The sequence below is a fragment of the Euprymna scolopes genome, chromosome 31 (assembly GCF_053919585.1).
Source record: "Euprymna scolopes isolate OS-2025 chromosome 31, ASM5391958v1, whole genome shotgun sequence".
Classification (NCBI taxonomy): Eukaryota; Metazoa; Mollusca; class Cephalopoda; order Sepiida; family Sepiolidae; genus Euprymna; species Euprymna scolopes.
In genome coordinates, this window is record NC_136512.1 from 41,840,367 (window position 1) to 41,863,200 (window position 22,834).

At 31.2% G+C, this 22,834-nt stretch overlaps 1 protein-coding gene across 1 annotated transcript; it reads right to left on the reverse strand.

Annotated features, from left to right (window-relative positions):
* Nucleotides 1–248: 248 nt before the first annotated feature.
* On the reverse strand, nucleotides 249–21,665 carry LOC145255705 (small ribosomal subunit protein mS22-like). Its single transcript, XM_080114293.1, has 8 exons — nucleotides 21,509–21,665; nucleotides 15,259–15,443; nucleotides 10,764–10,928; nucleotides 9,589–9,732; nucleotides 8,160–8,243; nucleotides 6,730–6,875; nucleotides 5,924–6,029; nucleotides 249–563 (listed from the first exon to the last, which is right to left on the reverse strand). The coding sequence occupies exons 1-8, from the start codon at nucleotides 21,624–21,626 to the stop codon at nucleotides 453–455; spliced, it is 1,059 nt and encodes a 352-aa protein (XP_079970419.1). The 5' UTR covers nucleotides 21,627–21,665; the 3' UTR covers nucleotides 249–452.
* Between the last annotated feature and the right edge of the window lie 1,169 nt (nucleotides 21,666–22,834).

Genomic DNA, 22,834 nt, shown 5'->3' on the forward strand with positions numbered 1-22,834 from the left:
TTAAATAAGAGAAGAATCCAGGTTGTGTTCGAGGTGAGAATGAAATAAAGAATATAAAAAATAAATGTTGCTCAGGCACAAAGGTGGCTCAGCAGGAGTCATCCAGCTACATACAAGGAGTCTATTCAACTTAACATAGAGTCTCTAGAATTTTTCCAACAGAGGGCAGATGACTTTCCTTTTGATCGCATGGCCTCTTCATTCATTGAAGTGGCATACCAGGATTTAAGAACAAGCAGAACCCTTGCTCGGGTATATTCACAGTTTAAACTTTAATAGGAATCACATAAATGAAGTCATGTGATGTTCATTTAGACAAACAAAACTGAATACAAATAAAATATTACAAAAAAAAACAAAAAAACTAAATTTATTATATTTTCAAAATTTAAAAAAAACCAAACAAACAAACAAACAATCTATGTCCCAAACCAAATTAAGTTTTTTTTTTTTCAGCTAGTGCTGGAGATTTGCAATTGGTCATCCCGGTTTAGTCTGTCTTCATATGACTGTAAGGCTAACTCGAGATAATGCTTTGGGCTGGCCTCAGTCTGACAAAAGATCTGAAAAAGAAAATTTAAACATTAAAATTTAAAAAAGATCTTTCTATAAATTAAAAATAAAATACTAACTTGAGCGGCAAATCAAATGAAAAAATTAAATGTACAGAGTGCAGCAAAAATAACTCACATCCATACAAATTAATGACTGATTACAAACCAACCCTGGTTTTCAAAATGTTCCTATAATAACTCTTGGAATAATGGAAAACTTCAGAAACCTCATCCAATAATGTATAAGGAGTAGCGGTCACTTGTAGGTCTTATGGTTTCCATCAATTCATTGTTTTGATACGGCTTACTATTCCAGTAGCTTTTTTTTTTTTTTCAAAAACTACAAATTTGTGAAACTCTTCCTGCTGACTGTTTTCCTCCTATCTATAATCTTGATTTTTTTTTTTCAATAATCATCTTTTGTTACCTCCTTACATCAAGTGGCATTATATCTTGTCTGGAACGATTTCCATAAGAAAATTTAAGTATGTAATATTTAAAACCAAATGAACCAAACTGTAACTTTTTGTTTAACATTAATCTTTCATAAATCTTTGTTTTGTCAACCTCTCAAATGTGATATCATGGTCGGCCTGTTGTCATGAAATGCTATGAAGTAGGAAAAAATAAAGAATTTATGAATAACAAAAGAAATAAAGAATAGGGCTTCTTAATGAACAATAAACAGTGAGGTAGACACTTCTGAATAAATTTATCTAACAATCAGCTGGTATGGAAACCTGTGATTGTAAGATTTACAAAATATTACTGGTCGTAATATTCTATGTATTATCCCATCTAAATAGGAATTGCTCAATATACAGGACAGAGCAAATAAAGCAAATTATAGTGATCCAATGAAATTTAAAAAAAAAAACTTTATTTAAATCAAGGATTTTTTATTATTCCAAGTAAGACAAAGAATACTTTAGAAATTTTATCTCTTTATCCTATAGGGTTTCGATGCCTACCATCTCTTCAGAAGAGAAAATATTAGCAAATAGATATAATGGTATTCACCCTATTTGCTAAAGTCAGTTAGACATGGAAAATCATAATCAAAAATTGATTAAATAGAAGTCACATAGCAGGGGAAATTGAAGAAAAGGATATAAAGGTTTAGTTCCAAATTGCGCGATAAAATCCAAGGTGAGTGTCCTTTAAAGCATTGAGGTAATGAGATCCAAATCCATTTCATAGAGTAGAAATCCAAGTTGGGCATATTTCTGGAGTAATTCTTCTTTATGGGCCGGTGAAAAGCATTTTAAGGTTTTTAGTACACAAGTAACTGACTTAGTGGGGCTTTTTCTATTAAAAGAAATTAATATAGAATTCAACAACCTACAAGGAGGGCGTCACAGGGATGACATTACCCCCGTGAGACCAAGACAATACAATAACACTATTAAAGAACTACACAAATTTTTCAAAAACTTTGGATTAACAATTGAAATCGACCCAAATAAAAAAACAGCCAATTTTTTTGATGTCTCTATGTTATGAATCTTACATCCCATACCATAAACCAAATCTAAACCTATTTTATGTACATAAACAATCTAATCATCCAAAGTCAATAGTTCCATCTATCTCCAAAAGAATATCAAATTGATCAGCGGACAAAAAGCCTTTGACCAAGTATCGACATTCTACAACAATGCTTTAAAGAACTCAGGATATAAAGAACGCATAGAATATAACAAAAAAAAAAAACAAAAACAAAAAAAACCTTTAGTGAGGAAGCTAAATTCAGTGATTACCCATAATATGACAATAAAAAAGAACATCAACAAAATAATCCATAATGCTCCTAATAATATCAACCTCCACACCAAGGATACAGCCCCTTACACAATCCCAAACCAAAAACAATTTAATAAAAATAGAAAAGACGTATAAAGACCATTTAGTTCAATCCTCCTTTCAGCTCCAATGTAAAAACTAACATACCAAAAGAATTCTTTCAGATAGTGGAAAAATCCTTTAAATACCCGAATAAGTATAGCACTATATTAAACAAAAACTCTATAAAAATTTCATACTCTACAATGCCTAATCTAGCACAGACAATAATTTCGACTAATAACAGGAAAATTAAACAAGCACAAAACATCCCAGTTGATCTAAAACCTAGTAACAAATGTAACTGCCAAAATAAAAATGAATGCCCTCTCAATAACGATTGCAAAGACGTGGTATACGCTTGCACAGTCACGCAATTACCAAAACATGCAAACAACCAATCTAATGGGGGAAATAATGAAGATAATCGAAGTACCCAGGACGCAAGTATATATAGGGAAACGTATGATCTGGGTTCTAATAATAACAATAACAACAAAAACCAGATTAACAGATCCAATAATATAATTCCCAGTGAAAACCAGAATAGGATTAAACAGCACCTGTGTTATACATCTTCAGGCCCCCTCTCAAATCAGCTCCCCAATATAAGACTCCCTAACACTGGGATAAATGAACCAATAAACAATAATAAAACAAGGAAAACATTCACTTATATAGGCGCATCCTCTAACTTAAAGTAAGAATTTTAAACCACTTGCACTCTTTCAGAAATGAAAGATCTCAAAACAATGATAATAGCACATCCTTAACTACATTAATCAATAGCCTGGAAGACAAGAAAATTCCCTATTCAATTAAATGGAGTATACTAAATAAATCTAGATCATATACCCCAGGGGACAAATTTTGCAATCTTTGTATATCCGAAGCAGTTAACATTATCACCTTCAATAAACCCATAATAAATGCCAAGAATGAACTAGTGTCTAGATGTAAACACAAGAAAAAATTTAAATACAGCCAACTTAAAATAGAATAACATACACTCTATATATACATGTAAATGGGTAAAAACATAATACTAAATGCATATCGCTTGTGACTAAAATCTAAGGTAAAACTTTGCGAATTAAAAAATGTTTTTTAAAAATAAGTTCCCAAACATCTCATTTCTAACCTATATAATAACACCTTCTTATTGTTAATTTACATTTTAAGTAAAGACACACCATACACACATTAACATACAATTTTAAATTCTAACACATAATTGGCACCTCTGAGATCTTGTTAGAATACTGTTTCAAACTAATATGTAGCTTCTCAATTAACGAAATTTAGAATTCGTCCCTCTTTACTACCCACAAATAGTGTTAAACATTCCACATTGCAAAGTAATTTCCCCGATCCACACATGAATATGGACATGTAATACACAATAATATGTCATCCTTGTTGGTACTAGTGTAACCCAACTCTAGAGCCTTAGTTACATAACCCTATACACTTATTTTCTTCAGGTTAATTAGCAGCTAATTAGTTTTTATTATAATTAATTTTATTACATGCACTGATTATTATAATTAATAGTATGACTAGTTTTATATTTCCTTTATATTTAAATGTATAATCTTTAAAGTGTGTATGTAGTATGTATGCATGTATATATATAATTGTGTGTGAATGTGTGTATGTATGTATATGAAAATATATGTATGTGTGTATATATATATATATATATATATATATATATATATATATGTGTGTGTGTGTGCGTGTGTATAAAGTTCTTCCAGTTAATTATTAAATATTATAATTATTATTACCAAATTTTTTATACCTCCCAGTAAGGTGGTATTATTTTCTATTTAACAGTAAAGGATTATCATTAGTATTATAAAATTAAAATAACACATTCTATCAATACGCTTAGATTTAGTTGTACAATTTACTTACAGACATTACTCTAAATCTTCAGTTTAATTCCCTCATTTAAAGGATATTATCAATGAGTATAAAATTAACAAAAAGAGCACCTTATGTATTAATAGTTTGAAGTTGACTGGATTTAATAGATTTAAACAGAGTAAAGAATTTAAGATGTAATTAGGTTAATTAATTCAAAGGTTGATTTCAGCTTGAAAAACGCAGAGTTTCATTTGCCTCTTTTTCCTCTTCTTTTTTTCATTATATTTTCTCTGCTTCTTTCTTTTTCCTCCCTTTCCCTATACCCAAGCCTAACCTGACCTACTAAAGCAGCTACTCAACTTTTTTATAGCTTTTTTGAATTTCGTCAATTTCGTCACTTTCTGCTATGCATACATATATATATATGTTATCTCCCCCCCCAACCATGTCTTCATTTTAAATTTCTCTCCCCTCCACTACCCCTTTCTACCTATTCTATCTCACTAACGTTTAATTCCAGTAATACTAAGGTCTTTAATAAAAAGTTCCAACCAGACCTTAAAAATATTTTCACCGGCCCATAAAGAAGAATTTACTCCAGAAATATGCCCAAACTTGAATTTCTACTCTGTGATCTGGATTACCTAATATACAGCTTGGATCTCATTACCTCACTGCTTTAAAGGACAGTCACCTTGGATTTTACCGCGCAATTTGGAACTAAACCTTTATATTCTTTTCTTCAATTTCCCCTGGTATGTGACTTCTATTTAATCAATTTTTGATTATGATTTTCCATGTCTAACTGACTTTAGCAAATAGGGTGAATACCATTATATCTATTTTCTAATATTTTCTCCTCTGAAGAGATGGCAGGCATCGAAACGATAAGGAGATAAAATTTCTAAAGTATTCTTTGTCTTACTTGGAATAATAAAAAATCCTTGATTTAAATAAAAGGTTTTTTTTTTTAATTTCATTGAATCACTATAATTTGCTATATATATATATATATATATATATATATATATATATAAATAAGTGTAAGAGTTTGTGTTTTTCTTGTTTCCCTATGTTTATTCTATGTTTACACTTATGAACATGTACATCGCTCTCGATGCCAATGCGTAAAAAATGATGACATGGCTATAAGAAGATAACATGAACGGCACATAGTAATGGGGTCAGGAACTGGTCGGTGGAACCATGTGGTGTCATACAAATGTGGAAGGCATTTCTGCCACACCCTGTACTTTGTTAAATATCATAGACAGTTTTTATTGACTTATTTGATCGAAATCTGTACAAGTTTCCTTATCAGAGTTTGATTCAGATGGTAACTGATTGATAAATTTGCCATGATTATAATTTTAAATACAAAAAAAAAATAAATAATCAAGACCAATTTTTAAATGAATACAACTTAATTAGTCTCATATCATTCAATAAGTCTTGGGCCTAACAAATAAAACAACAATTTTTAGACAAATTTCAACATTATTTATCAACACAGTATCTTTCTAAGATGACACACTGTTCAATGCTTCTGTAGCAATTAAATATTTTTTTTTTGCTAACCTTTGGAAAGGATAGAGCACAAAAGCAAAAATCATGTATAGTCAAGATTTGTCTGTGATCTAGAATCAAATACTTACTTTAGCCAATTCCAAATGATCCTCCACGCCTGCAGATTTTGTTGCACAATCACTCTCCGGATAAATAATGTTATGCAAATGAACAACAGCAGCAGCATCTGAAATTCTATATAAAAATATGTTCGCATGATTATATATTTGTATATCTACGGCATTCACTCTTAAACTAATTTATTGATCATTATGGATTTTGAAAAATAGCAGCTTGGTATAAGGAAGTTCAAATGTGGGCTATATTTACTTTAGTTTTATGCAAAGTGAGGTAAAACAAAAATAAAGGGGGGGGAGGTTAGGAACCCTTTTTTGAAAATTCATATACTTATGTTTGCGAAATTTAAATATTAAGACACCAATTAATAATTTCCACTTTCTTTGCTATTTTATGGGGCATAATACGAGCAAAAACTCTGATTTGAAAATTTTAAATATTTCAGATTTGCATTAAATTTGATCCATAGTTATTAGACACTACTTAAGCAAAATCTTCAATTTCTTCAAGATTCTTCGAATTTCAATTTCTTTTTAGGATCTCTAGAATTAGTCTTTGTGATGGGGACTTAAAGTGACGCAAAATTGTTCTGTACAAGAAATTCATTTTACCCATTCTGGGATGGGTATTCTACTCAGTTAATATTCATTTTGAAACAATTAACCCATAGCTGGAACTGTGCCAGTCAAAATGAATTTGGGAGTAACGGCAACTAAAAAGCAACTCCTAAATTGTGACTTCATCAGTGAATACAGTTTAAGTTCATAAATCAATAGATTTTGAATAAACAAAAAAACAAAACATTCTAATGTCTTACCTTTCTCGTTGAATCATTTCTACTAATAAATTCTCAGCATTCTTGTGCCATACGTAATAAAAAGTCATTGGCCCAAAATGGCGAGTTGAATACAGAACATCAAAAGCACATTTTTCCCTGATATGTTCATAAGTTTGATGTGTTACCTGAAATATAAAAAGAATAGTTCACTTTACCTTGTTGAATGACTCAAGACAAATAGTGCCATTTTTTTTTTTTTTTTTTTACATAGGCATCACCACTTATCAAGGCCAAGAGGTCACTCAAGGATAAGGGTTAAAGAGTGTACAGTAGACATTGGACAATATAGTAATCATTAGTAATGAAAATTTGGTAAATTTGATAACTTATATAGAACGGCTCATCAAGAACTTATTTACGTTAGACTTGAAGACAACCATATTGTAGTCAGCCGGAAAGCAGGAAAACAGAAGACAATTCCACAGGCATGCAGTTCTAAGAAAGAAGCTTTGTTCATGGAATCTACGTTTAGGTTTAGGCACAGATAAAGAGTGGGGGGAATTATTGATAGTGTGTACAGCTAGACGAGTGTTTCTTGTGAAAGTTTGGCGAGGGGGGACCATAGATTGAAGCTTAGTTGAACACCTTCCATGAAAATAACGATACATCAGAGACAAACTCGCAACATCTCTTCTGTGAGATAGAGGTTGCAAGGAAGAGAAAAGGACATCTCCTACGAGGCTACGAAGTCTATTTTGAACTCTGTCAAGGCAGGACAAGACCTTTCTAGCAGCTCCTGCCCAGATGTGGCAACAATATTCCATCCTTGGACGTACCTGGCTCTTATATAGATAGAGAATAGCATCAGCAGTGAGATATTTACCGGATCGATAGAAAGATCCCACCATTTTTCCAGTGGCCTTGGCAACAGATTTGATGTACGTGTTCCATTTAAGATCAGGAGTAAAGGTTAAGCCCAGAAGCTTGTCAAAACTTGAGGCCTCCTGAAGACGAGAGCCATTCATTTCAATTGATGCCAGATGTCTGCTTACACTACCAAGTGCTTCACCTTGTTTCCTTACTAAGACAATGAAAACTGTTCCATTCTTCTATCTCTGGAAATGAGGTATTTGTTTTCATTCAGTTTCACGTAATTAGCCTGGGCTTCTCTTGTTCTAACAGGTTGAGGCTACAGAAATGACAGCTTGTTTGGCTGCTGTTTTTGACTGGTAATTCAGAAGCCCTAACTGTTTCACATCTAAAATTAGTATTTTTTACTCTTTTACAAAACTTTATTTACTAAATATTAATCCTCATAATGGTTTATATTTAGACAATAGAAAAAATTTAATGACCCTAAATCACATTTTGATAATCACTAATACAACAACAGTATTTTGCAACATGTCTCCAAAATCAAACGAAAGTTATTAGAGCAGAATGTTTTTCTTTTCTCTTTTTAAACTTACCCGAATATAATCTGGGTGATCTGGTTCAAACTGAACACAAGCCCGATCCAAAACATATTCATAGGAGCCTTTTTCAAACAATTTCTAAAACAAAAAAGAAAGGGGGAGGTGAAAAATTTGTTGTTTCATTATAGGAGAATCTACTTAAACAAAAGTGACAAATTCATTTTAGTTTCATTTAGTTTATTTAAAATTTAGTTTAATTAAAATTTTAATGCAAAATAACATAAAATCAAACTTCAAGATTGAACTATTACTTTTTTAATATAATACTAATGAGAAGATCCGACATTACTTTAAATTGAATGAGAACCTCTACTACAAATGATCTTAATAGCAATTAAGATCATTTTTCAAATTTAGTATTGTAAAAAAAAAAAAAAAAGAAAAAAATTGGTTCTTGTCGAGAACAAAAATAAAGAAAAATCTGTATGATGCATGTACCTTTAACAGAACGAAAATATCACATTCCTAAAATTACATAAATTAATCAAGCAGTTTCATTTTTTAAAGAAAATCATTTTTAAGCGATTAATGGAAATTTGTAGGCATCATAAATCTAGTATAAATTATTGTTGAGTTATCTCCTTTTATGTTTTTTAGAATGTTTGCAAAGTGGTAAACCATACAACCACTCTTGTTACTCACAAAATCTGAAATGAAACTAATCAATTTACATGATTTTTGGAATATGACATCTCCATGTTGTCATGGGTGTTTAACTTTCTCCTCACACAGATTTTTCTTTAATTATTTAATTTAATAGGGAAAATTCTGGACAAAAACCAAATTTTCCTTAAAATATAACAAATATGGATATTTATCATAAATGGAGACATTCATACCATTCAAGTTCAAATTCAAAATTGTGGTTAATAAAAAGGAATTTAGTTTAAAATCAAATTTCAATTCAAATGCATCCAACAGAAAAACATGGAATGGTAAAAAAACAAAAAACAGTCCATTTAATGATAGCTTCTGATTTTTAAAGCAGAAATTGACAAGGAGAAAACTGTTACCAAAGAAATATTAGGTCAAATGTGTTTTGATGATGAGACAATTTGTTTTCTCCATTTTTTTTTTTTTTTTTTTTTTACAAACAATCAGATAATTTTTTTTTATAATCAGAATGTTGAAAATATTTTTTAAATAGTTGATAGTGAAAGAAAAAGAAATTACTGATGTGTTAATAAAAAATTCTGTCAAATTTTAAGTAGACGAAAATGATGAGGGACTGTGTTTCCCGTTAAAGATTGCTTATCAATTTATAATTTCAGAACTGGAAACCACCATCAAGTATACTGCTTTTCTTTTACCCAAAGGATTTAACAATTGCAAATGAGGAATCAGCTTTTTAATACTATGCAAAAAATTACAAAGAAAATTAAGTGTCTCATAAAAATTGTAATTATTGAAAGTTATTTTTTACCTGCAAAAATTCATCTTCAAACATTCTTGGCATAAAAACCTTCCTGCCTTCCATTGGAAAGTAAACCTGTAAAAATCTTGCTCGTTCATTTAAAGAAGCGTGACGTAATTTGCCATTAGATTCTCGAACAGCAATTATCCTTTTCTGAAAATGAAAAACAAAGGAATATTTGCAATTGTAAAATTGAATTAGATATTTAGATAATGTTGTAGTATAGTTAGCAGGTGAGAAATTGATAAAAAAATTTTTAATATACAACAAATAACTTTTACCAAATACAATAAAATTTAATTTTCTAACAACTTGTCTACTTTTAACATTCTGAAATTATTTTAATTGTTTTTTTTTAATTTCACAATAATATTGTATCAATAGGTTTCTTTCAGACCCTGTAAAAAATTAAACATGGCTGTCTACAGTTTCGTTCAGTTTCAAAATATTTCAATATTTTGACAAAGAAAAAAAAAAATAGAAGCTTAAAAACAATTTCAGAATGTTAAAAATATATAGGTTGGTAAAAAATTACTGTGTAATTGGTGAAAGTTATTAGTTATAATATTTTTAAAAAGTTCTTGGCTGTTAGCTAACATTACCAAAATGTACACTTTTTTTTTAAATCTTTATAGCGTTTAAACTTATAATGTAATAACTTCACTTTTTGGGCACAAAAATAGGTTTCCTTCTTTTATAGAACAAGAGTTTTGAGAAATTTAATGTTTTTAGAAGCACAATTAAACAATACTTGACTTTTGTCTTGAAATTTGTTTGGCAGTCAAGTCAACTTGCCTATGTGCAATGGAAACAGTCTAATTTGCATAGGCATGAAGTGCCACTAATTGCTAAATTGCGCATGGCAACAGCACACTTATGATTTTCTGGCATTTTCTTGATTGTTCTCTGTGAAATATCTCCAATATAATTAACACAAGTCAGCCATTTTAATGTAATATTAATAATTTAAAAAATAGCTGAAATTTAGATTCAAAAGTCAATTAGAAAATAATTTCTGACTTGATTAAAAGTTTAAAGTCAAATATTATGGTTAATTCGTATTCCTAAACCAAAGGAAAACATTACTTTTTACTTATGCCTCTATTGTAGAAAAGAATCAAATATGTTTCGTGAAACATTTTCTGAAGTTTAATGAGGAATATGAAATTTAACTTGATTCTTACCCTATGAGGAATGTCCAAAGAAATATCAGTGAAAACAAATTTCGACCGATTCAACTTATCCAATTTGGAATCATCTGAGATCAAATCTGGCTTCAACTCGGAAACCTTCATCACAAGAGGCATCTGTAATCGTGACTGGCCCTTCTTAATCATTGCAGCTTGTTCCTGAAAGTTAAGAAAGAAGAAAAAAAAAGCCATAACACCAGCTAAACATTTAACTCAGGCATGTGTATTATCAATAGGATGTTGAGTTAGCTCAATTATGAAAATTTTGAAAGGCTCTATTGCCAAAATCTCTTTAACACACACATTATATATATATATATATATATATATATATATATATATATTAGTGGGGGTCAAAAAAGTTCGCAGACCTATTTTTTCTGAATTTCTTTATTAATTTTGCTTTATTTTTCATTTTGGACTCTTCCATCATTTGCTGGTTGCCATTCTGGTTTGTTCCATTACTACATTTTACGATAAAAGCCAGAATTTAATAATAGTTCGACATTTTCCACTTTTCAGGTGAGCCAAAAGTTTATGCTAGTAATCGTAATTTATTGATAATGGCTAAAGAAAGATGTTGACAGATAGAGAGAAGGGTGAAATTGTTACATTTCTTGCTGCAAAGTCTACATTGGGAATTTTGGAAATTTTGAAACGAGATCATCGAACTGTGAAACGTTTTGTCATTGACGGCAAAAATGGAAGAAAAAAACATAAAAGTGGCAGACCAAAGGTGACTTCACCACGAGATATTAGAAAAATCAAGAGGAGTTTGCTAGCAAACCCACACAGCACAAGCAAAGCTATTTTCAACCATGCAGGAGTGTCTGGCATCTCTAAAAGGACCCAAAATCGGATTTTGAAACAGATAGCCGACCAGAGAACACAGACAAAATGTCCGCTTTGAGTAATATAAACTGTCAGAAGCGACTAGCATGGGCCACTAAATATTTGAAAACCAATTTTCAAAATGTTCTCTGGACTGACGAGTCCAGAGCAACCCTCGATGACCCCGACGGTTGGGCAAAGGGATGGCTTCTTAAAGGCAATAGCCCACGCTTGCAATTCAGACGTCAACAGGGAGGAGGAGGAGTGATGATTTGGGCTGGTATTATTGGAAGTAAGATTGTTGGTCCTTTTCTTATCCCTGACTGTATCAAAATGAATTCTGTGAACTACTGCAAGTTTTTGGAAGCAAATTTATTGCACTGGTTGAATTCACAAAATGATGCTCTCAACCAGAATCAAGACAATGCCCCAAGCCATGCTTCTTGGTTCACAAAAGTTTGGCTTTCTGGTGAACGTCTGATGGACTGGCCACCTCAAAGCCGGATTTGAATCTGATAGAGAACCTCTGGTCGATTCTGAAGAGGAAGGTTTACGAAAACGGGCATCAATTCCATAGTAAAAAAGACATTTGGGAGAGAATCAAGAAGGTATCTTCTGAAATCACACCTCAGCAAGTGCATACATTAACATCCTTTGTTGATAGGAGGCTGATTGATTTGATTAAAAATGGAGGAAAGCGAATAAAGGGTTAAATAGTTTCATAAATTCGTATTGTTCTGTTAATTGTTATTTGAGTAATAACTGTTGTTTTCTTGTAATATGTTATCAATATATGGTACTATAAGCATGATGACACAATTTTTCGAATTATATCATGTTTAAAAATGGTATTTATTGCGGATAAATGAATGCTTGCGAACTCTTTTTCGCCCATATTCCTTCCTGAAATCATTTAAAGATCCATACCCCCCACCCCACCCAGAATATGATTATTTGGTTTCCGTTTCTAGGAATTTACTTCATATCAAACAGTAACAGTTATTATATTGGAAAATATTGAAGCATAAATTTATCAATTTATACAATTTGCAAACACTTGACCTCCACTGTATATGAGAGAGGGAGAGAGCTGTCCTTGCTTAGTATTGCCTGGGATTCATCAAAGTATAAAGTTTGGGGATTGCCTACTTTTTAAAGTTACATAGAGAAACATGTGAAATATTTAATCAATACAGCGATATACAGGCAACACGTGTGTGGTCTCCCTCTGGTGCTACATGTGAGATGATGCTACAAAAAAATAGTGAAGAAATGATGAATGTGAGAAGTGTGAAGGGCCAACGTTGCCTTCACATTTTTGCCAAGTTTCAGAAAAATCTAATGGATGCGGCAAAATTTATGAGGTAAAAAGTGTCATTTTTTGCAATTTGGGGGCATTTGCAACCTGCTTTTGAGCTCCTGGGAATGCCAAATCCCAGTGAAAATGGGAAAACAGTGCAGTTTCATGTCTTAAGACATGTATATTTGAATTCAGCACCATGGAAAACCACTATATAGACATACATATCAAGTTTTTGAGTAATATAAAAAAGCTCCAAAAAGGCATGTTTTTTTAGCCCTAAAAGTCCCAGAGGGATGCGAGCCAGAATTTTGCCAGGGTCACTCATACTGAATTTATATTAAGAACAATGACCAAGTTTCAGAAAAATCTAATGGATCGGTCAAAAGTTATGGAGCAAAACTTGTCATTTTTGCCCATTTTGGGGCATTTTTTACCTCTTTTAAGCCCCTGGGGACGCAACAGGAATTTTTGCAAAAATATTTTTTTTTACTGTGCACATCAATTTAATAAAATACAATTTGTGGCAAAATTTCAGGAAAAACTAATCAACGGATATCTGGCAATCGTCCGGACTCACAGACGCCACTGAAAACATAAGTCCCTCTCCGATAAATCAGGGGACCAAAAAAATTGAGAATAAGAGATATAAAAATGCTCAATAATAATTCAAACAATGTAAGAGAGATAACTTATATTTTAAGATGCAAAGGTATATCTCACTGACATTTTAGTCATTATCTAAAATTGTCATCATTTTAACAGTCTTTCTAACGGGAATATATTTTTTTTCAAACAAACTGAACTGATATTTTGACATTCTAATGAACATGCTGGAAGGAAGAAAATGAAAAAGTGGCTAAAACAAAATAAAATGCTATATGATTGAAAATTTTGAATCTGACAAAATAATTAGAACATTAGAGATATATAAGATTTATACAGTAGAACCCCGGGATACGGCATTAAAAATTAGTAACAAAATGCAGTACAGTATATAATACACATGTATATAATTAAATAACATTATAAATAACAACATAAGGCAGAGCAAATTACCCATAACCAGGAGCTGGAAAAAACACTGTATTCCACATCGTTAAAAAAAAAAAAAAAAAAAAACTGTATCATAAGGCCACCGTATCTTGGGGTTATTATGGCACAATCACATTGACACACCGGTTCTCACCAGATCACTGAAGTTAAGCAACATTGAGCCTGGCCAGTACTAGATGGGTGACCATTTGGGAAAGTGAGGCGCTGAATGTACCGCGAGGTAAAATACCAGGTTGGGAAACTGGCACAGTCTATCCTTCTCGCAAAGGTAGATAGATGGGCCTCTCTTAAGCCATGGAAGCCAATCCATCTAGTGATGGCGTCACGATAAAAAATACCCTTGATAGCCCTGGCGAAGCATCAAGTATTCAGCTATGGACAAGATTTGAATTACACTACAAACTCGTACAGTGAGTTCAATTTCAGCTGCGACCACATTTTTTTTAATCTCGGGGTGTATATATATATATATATATATATATATATATATATATAGTCAGACATAAAACAAATTTTCATTAATAGCCCAATAAAGCAGAACTAGAGGTATGAATACTTATAGTTTTTTTTAAATCACTTTTTATACAGGGAACCATACATGTATTTCTATTTTCCTATATTTCTTGTTTAAAATTATCTAACTTCAAAATGAACATGGTATCTGAATCAATGAAATATAATATAACTTGTGCATGCCATATTGTAATAGGATGTTAGGACTCGTATAGAGTTAAAAAAAATTTTTAAAATGCCTTTTAGTACTAACTGTAAAAGGGATAGCCTGCAATGAAGTTATTCCCAGTGGACGTGGCAATTTGTTTTTGTTATCTAAGCAATGATGATGGCCTAAGGAAAATAGAAGTGCATATATGAATTTTATGTAATAGTAGGGGCTGAAACAATTTTTTGCTTTAATAAAAAATAACAATTATTTATGAACATAAGGAGTTTTTATCTCCTGTATTAAAAGCAGTTAAAAAAAAATTACTACATATATATTTTGAAAGTATGTATGGCAATTAAGCTACACAAAATTTTCTGTGTTTCATTCTCGTTAAGATCCATCATGGAATCGATGTTACCATTAGTTTTTATATATTCCAATGGTGCTGAGTTTGTTAGCCAATTAGACTTTTTTTTTACACACCCATTTATCGTAGCCAATGGCCACATGTACATTTATATATATAGGTAGAGTCTGACAATTTTTATCAACTAACTTTTGAAGCAACAAATTTGTACCAACTTCTATTCCACAGCACTAATTATGAAGTCAGACTGAAAACGCATATATGTGTGTACCTTTTTAAGCTGTTCGGTTGTCAGAAGTCGATATTTAGGTTTTTCCAATGGGATTTTCTTGGGTCTGAAGATTTTAGTAATATCAAAACCAGTAACTGTTTCAAGTAATGTCTGAACTTTTTTGTCTAAAAATATTGGTAACGGATCTCTTGAGATGTTTTCAGGTTTGCTTTGATTTGAAGAAACTGAAATTAAAAGAAGAAAAAAAATTTATTTCAGGGAGAAAAAAAATAAAAACACAAAAAAACGTAAGTCACATTTGTTATATGGTTAATACATATTCAAGATTTGGGTTGAGTCAGGGTACAGACATCCATCATCGTTACAGTTACCGTCAGACAGATCACCAGTCAACAATCAGAAAAGCTGTATGGGAATATCCCAAACCAAAATTTTATTAGTTCATATTTTAAAATTTTGAATGCGGACACAAAAAAATGCAAAATATGTGAACATATCTGTATGCTCATTCACCTCACTACACTGTCGTGATCATCCTACATGTTGGACTGAGCTTAAGTTGTCCATCAATCCAGTCAGCATTGAAACAAAGAGTATTCCATTCAAAACAAATACTGTTTATTATTTTAGATAACTGGTGCTCGCTTTCACAAGATTGAATGACACATTTATAGATCTTCACTTGACCAAAGTCCTAAATCCATTGGCTAAGAGCCCCAAAAGGACCAACCTGCCTGGAGAGGCACAGTAGCTGAACTACCTCACAGATCTCCTGAAAACCAACTGTCAGCAAAAACCCTCCTCTCATGACGAATTCGCTTCTACGCATGCGTCATACAACGTCGTAACCTGATTTACTTTAAATATTTGAAAAAGCGACACAATTTCGGCGACGTCTTGGCTCAGTTGCTTAGAGCGCAGCCTCATTATCTAAAGGTTTTGGGTTTGAATCTTGGTGTGAGATGTCTTCTTTTTTTTTTTTTTCGATTTTTTAAATTTTAATATTGAAACAGGGTTATTTAAGTCATTTTTCATGTGTTTTTCAGATTTTTCAACGTTCGTTTTTCTGTTTTTTTTACTTCGCTTATTCTTAGGTTTTCATTAACACCCCCCAACAACCCCCACACACACCCAAAAACACCCGGATAATACCGGGTACCCCCCCCCCGTGTTTTTTTTGGTTTTTATTTTTCAGATTTTTTAATGAAGTTTTAACGTTCGTTTTTCTGTTTCGCGTTTTCTTTTTTTGTTTTTCCCATTTTTACATCGTTCGTTTGCTTTATGTTAGTTTTTTTTGTTTGTTTTTTTAATATTTACTTCGCTTATTCTTATGTTTTGATTAAAACCCCCCCACCCGAGCACACACACCTCGAAACACCTGGGCAACGCCGGGTACCCCCCCCCCCCGCTAGTAATAATAAAAAAGAAATAACAGAACATTTGAAGTAGAATTAAATAAATTCAAAAATAATGATAAAAAAAAGAATCATGGATGTGAATATGTATATTACTGGAATACACCTTAGATGGGTTGAACCAACTTCCCCCAAACGAGAAAGTTTCATGGGAAATATTAAGATTACAAAATGCATGTATATCCCTGGTCAGGAGACGACTACATTAAGTTCTTGCAGGGAAGTGTCGATGCCCTCCTATATACAGCACCAAGTATTCTCAAATGGTCATCCATCTGATACTAGCCAGGCATACCATTCCTTAACTTTGGTGATCTAACAAGAACCAGTGTGTCAACATGAGTATACTGTATGAGGAATGCGAGTAAGCAATGGAAAAAAAAAGTAAATAAACAAAGGAAATTGTGACGTGCATATGTGTATGGAGAGAGGTCAGTGCAAATATGAAGAAATTCTTTCTCATGCCAAGCATACCAGTTAAGGATCCTTAACAATCAATCTAACAGAAACTTGGGGATCGAGACAATCATGGCCTTTTTTTCTGCCAGGTTGTGGTATTCGTCTTGTTCAGCTGTAGAAGGTCTTTGCTTTCTTGCTTTGTGAAGTTAGTTTTAAGCCTGAGGCGTCTTAACTGGGAAATGCCAATCGGGTTGCTCAGAAAATTTTTCAAGGGCCAGGTTGCATCAGTTTTGTGGGACTATTCTTTTCACCCTCTGATCTTGGGCCATATTTTCCCCACAGTGGAGAGCTAAATACAGAGGGAAGGAGAAGAAACTTGGATAATGCGCTAAAGACATTAAAAATAGTTTGTAAAATGTTTAATTAGTAAAAATTTTGGTAAATAAAAACAAAATTAACAAATAATTTAATCGTCAGATTGAGTTGATGGCAAATCAATTTTTCAGATTATTGGGGTGGGGTGGGGGTGGGGGCTTTCTATTTTCCTAAACGACTCCAATTAGTCTCAACTATGAAAGTAAAAATTAAGAAAAACACGTAGTGTGCCCATGTTGGAGGAAAGCGACAGAAAATCATTCTTTGATGAAACAAATAATCCAACTCCCTACCTCCTTTATGTTTTAGCCTTCATGGCAAATTAACATTTTTCACTTTTCACAAAGAGGGAAAAGAAAAACAAAGCAAGATGAAGAGAGAAAGAGAGAGAAAAGTGAAATGAGATAAAGAAAGTGAAAGAGAGGAAGAAAAACAAAGAAAATTCAGTTAAACAATGGCAAAAATAAAATCAATAAGAAGCTAAGGCCCTAGCAATTTAGCAGAAATCAACTTTCATATTAAAAAAAGGTGGATTTCAATCAGAAAGGAACATTTTTAAGAATTAATAGATGAAATGTCACTGAATTTTTAAGATGGAGATTTGTATTATATTCGGTTATTGAGGCAAGATTATTTGCAAGGATCTAAGATACACATGAAGGAAGTCAGAGATTACATCGACCAAAACGTTGCGAAAATAAAACTTAACATGAGAACAATAATCTGAATAACACAAATAACACAAGCAGTGGATGAAATATTTAATAGAATTTGATTTGTATATTGATATTATATTGATTTGTATATTGATTGGTATATTGATATTATATTGATTGGTATATTGATATTATATTGATTTGTATATTGATTGGTATATTGATATTATATTGATTGGTATATTGATATTATATTGATTGGTATATTGATATTATATTGATTGGTATATTGATATTATATTGATTTGTATATTGATTGGTATATTGATTTATATATTGATTGGTATATTGATATTATATTGATTGGTATATTGATATTAGATTGATTTGTATATTGATTGGTACATTGATTTATATATTGATTGGTATATTGATTTATATATTGATTGGTATATTGATTTATATATTGATTGGTATATTGATATTGATTTGTATATTGATATTATATTGATTTGTATATTGATTTATATATTGATTGGTATATTGATATTATATTGATTGGTATATTGATATTATATTGGTTTGTATATTGATTGGTATATTGATATTATATTGATTTGTATATTGATTGGTATATTGATATTATATTGATTGGTATATTGATATTATATTGATTTGTATATTGATATTCTATTGATTTGTATATTGATATTCTATTGATTTGTATATTGATATTATATTGATTTGTATATTGATTGGTATATTGATTTGTATATTTATTGATATATTGATATTATATTGATTGGTATATTGATATTATATTGATTGGTATATTGATATTATATTGATTGGTATATTTATATACTGATATTATATTAATTTGTATATTTATATACTGATATATTAATTTGTATATCTATATATTGATATTATATTGATACATTGATTTGTATATTGATATTATATTGATACATTGATTTGTATATTGATATCATATTGATACATTGATTTGTATATTGATATCATATTGATACATTGATTTGTATATTGATATCATATTGATACATTGATTTGTATATTGATATCATATTGATACATTGATTTGTATATTGATATCATATTGATACATTGATTTGTATATTGATATCATATTGATACATTGATTTGTATATTGATATCATATTGATACATTGATTTGTATATTGATATTAGATTGATCTGTATATTGACATTTATATTACCAGTGAATTGATTGGAGATAAGTTAATTTTGCTTTTTTTTAAAGTTGAATTGAAAAGACACGCAAATAAACATAAACAATAATTTTTATTTATACCAAAAGCATTTTTTTTCGCATTTCTTAAGGATGAGAAGGAAAATCGAAAATTTTAATTTCAATTAAAACCAATCACATCTACTTGTCATGTCGAAATTATTAAATATCCAAAATTATAAAAAATGATAAAGTAGAAAATCAATTAATGAAAATAATTTTTGAAAGAAAATTGCAATATATAATAAACAGAATAAACGGGGGGGGGGGGTTAATACAGTCTGTCTTATTACATTCTCCTCTCCAAATAATTGCATCTCAATAGATCTTGAAATCATAAAAATACATGTTTTATGTAATAATGCAATATGTTACGAATTGTGATATGCCATTAGTTCTTAAATAGAAATTCAACTTTGCAGCTTTCGATTTTCATTCTAACTATGAAGAAGTGCTTTTTTTATTATTATTATTTAATATTTAAACCTAATTACTTATGGTTCATGTAAAATTTAAACAGCAAAACTACCCTCATTGAAAGTAATTACTGACAAGTTTGAACACAAAAAAATAAGTAAAACAAATCAAGAAAAAAAATTCAATTTTAAGTTTTTGGAAAATAATTCCCCACCTCCACTAATCAAAAAGTATCCTCAGTATTTAAAATTTTTCAGCAAAACCCCTGAATTATTATTGAATGTCTTAGACTAGTTTTCCAGTTTATGATATTGCAGTGGCATATAAGATAATGTTTTTTTTTTTTGGGGGGGGGGAATACTTGAACAATGATAGAATGAGCAATAATATTTAATTTTTCGTATTATTGGGATTCTTCGGACTACTGTTCTCATCTTAAGTATGATTTTCAAAGAACTGTAAATTTGAATAATTTGCCCAAAAGAGTTACTCCCCCTTATTTATTAAAATTCTAGGGACGAATAGGTCATTCATGACATGATCACGTTTACACACAGATTAACATTAGATCACCTAATTGCTGCTTAATCTTTATTCAGTACCAGATCGGTGACCATTTGGGAATATTAGTCGCCGTATGTAAGAAGATGACACTTCCCTGCAGAAAAACGTCGTTAAAATGAACTGCGGCTAAAAACACCTACAAATAAAGGTTAATTCTCAATGATGCCCGTACTCGTGACGGAAAGAAAATAACTTTATAAAAAAATAAAACTACTTGATCAATTTACGTGATTTTTGGTATACGATATTTTCGGTATTTAGCGAACATGAACGAGAATCACCTCCCCAGTCCCAGTTCCCACTAAAATTTTTATAGTATGTAGTATAGTTTTCGAACTTTGAAAGCCGTTCTTAATATGGGGGGATTTGAGGTGTTTATACTACGCTGGGTTAGGTTTAAAAAAAAAAAATAATAATAATAAAAAAATACCAACTGCAGAATACCGGTTAAAATTATTATAGGGAGGGGGGAATTCTCGTTCAGGTCGCGTTATAGTAAAAAGTAAATAAATAAAAATACGGCAGTTACACTATTAGGACACAGATAAAAACAATGGTTTCAACTGATTTTTTTTTTTTTTTTTTTTGTCAATTCTAATAAATTACAATAGTAGCTTCTAAATTATGCAATCGAAATTACCTGAATACCACTGAATTATTAAAAATAAAAAAACTTTAACCGTGTTAGCAAGTGAAAAATTGCTGCCATCTTATTTAAATAGAAACGGAAAATTACCTTTCTTTTGAACTCTCCAGTGTCTTACGATCGTTTTCATCAAATTCTATTTTTATTTTCTTTAATAAATAATTTTCTACTTATCGATTTTTGTAATTTTTGGATATGATCATCTTAAAAATACGAGGAATACGTAGATACTATTGTTTTCATGTGAAACTCAGTTTTACGATTTCCGAAATTTCGTCCTAATAGTGTAGAAGCGCTAAAAATGTTATTTTTAACCACGTAAATAACAAATAAATTTTATGAATTACAACTTTAACCATTTTCTAGCACATTAACGCCTGTATGCGTCATATTAACGTAAACATAATTTTATGTGCTTAAATATTTGCAAATAATGGTTTTATTTGAAAAACTAAGAAGAGAAAGTAGACGTTACGGAAACTGTTGAGTTCTCGAATCATCAGAAACGCAAAACAAAATGATTGGAAGTTATAAAAATTCATACCGTCCGTTGAACATCGGGCTATGTTTAAGGTCCGGGAAAGTCCCTGAAAAGTCGTCAGCCGAGATAATAAACATCGACATTGAAAAAGCGCCGTCGATTCGAGGTAGGAAGCAGCCATTTTGTAATGGAAAGGATTTATGCAAAATCGAGAATTCAAACTAACCGGAAAACGAAATCATGTCTTTTTTCTTTTCTTTCTTTTCCCCTTTTTTCTAGATTTTTCAAACATATACTCTCTCTCTCTCTCTCTCTCTCTCTCTCTCTCTATATATATATATATATATATATATATATATATATATATATATATATATATATATATATATATATATATATATATATATATAATGTATATATAAGCATTGAAAAATATTTTTTCTTGTTGTTAAATATTATTATATGAGGAATCTTTTCGTGTTAAAATATTTTGAGAAACACATTTTGTATTGAGAATTGCACGCTTTATGGCCCAAAAGAGACGGTAAATAATTTGTTATTTTTTATCTAATGTTTACATATTTAAAGTGTGAATTCCTCAATACAAAATGTGTATTTCTTAATAGATTTTTTTTTTTAATTACATTTTCACCCCAAACAAGGCACATTGCCACTGTGGTGTAGGGGGCTACTATCAGGGTCAGCAACTACTGGGGCACTATGTTGGGATTTGGGCAGCAAGATGTCGGTTCACATTACACTTGAACTTCTGCATGTCAGTACAGTTGGGGAAGCAGGGATCTGGAATGGAATTCCAGAGTCTAGTGGAAGGAACTGGGGAAGAAACTACTGGAGTAGAAAGATCTTTTACATCTAGGGATCTCTACTGTGTGGGGGTGGGATTTAGCTGCCTGTCGTGTTTGTCGAGGGTGTCTACGTTGTGGGGGCACAAGTGTCGGCAGTTCGTCAGAGCATTCACCATTAAAATACTTGTAGAACAGGCAGAGGGATGCAACGTTTCGTCAATGGGACAGAGGCTGAAGCTTAGATGCCAGTTCAGGCCTATCAGATTGGCGACTCTCTTTTGAACCTTGTCTAGGAGCGAGAGACTAGCAGCAGATGCACCAGCCCAAATGTGACAGCAATACTCCTCATATAATAATATTTCACAAGAAAAAATATTTTTCAATGCTTACATTGAATTTTTAAAATATACTCACACCGTGATTTAGTGATTTTACCCTGAGCTAAATCCATATGCATATCAAAATATTAAAAATAATGTTGTTAAAGGTTTAAATATATATTTGCACATATGTAGAGCTTACACATTATGTCAAATTATGCCTGGCAAGTTCAATTTTATCAATCTTAGCAACTATTTTTATC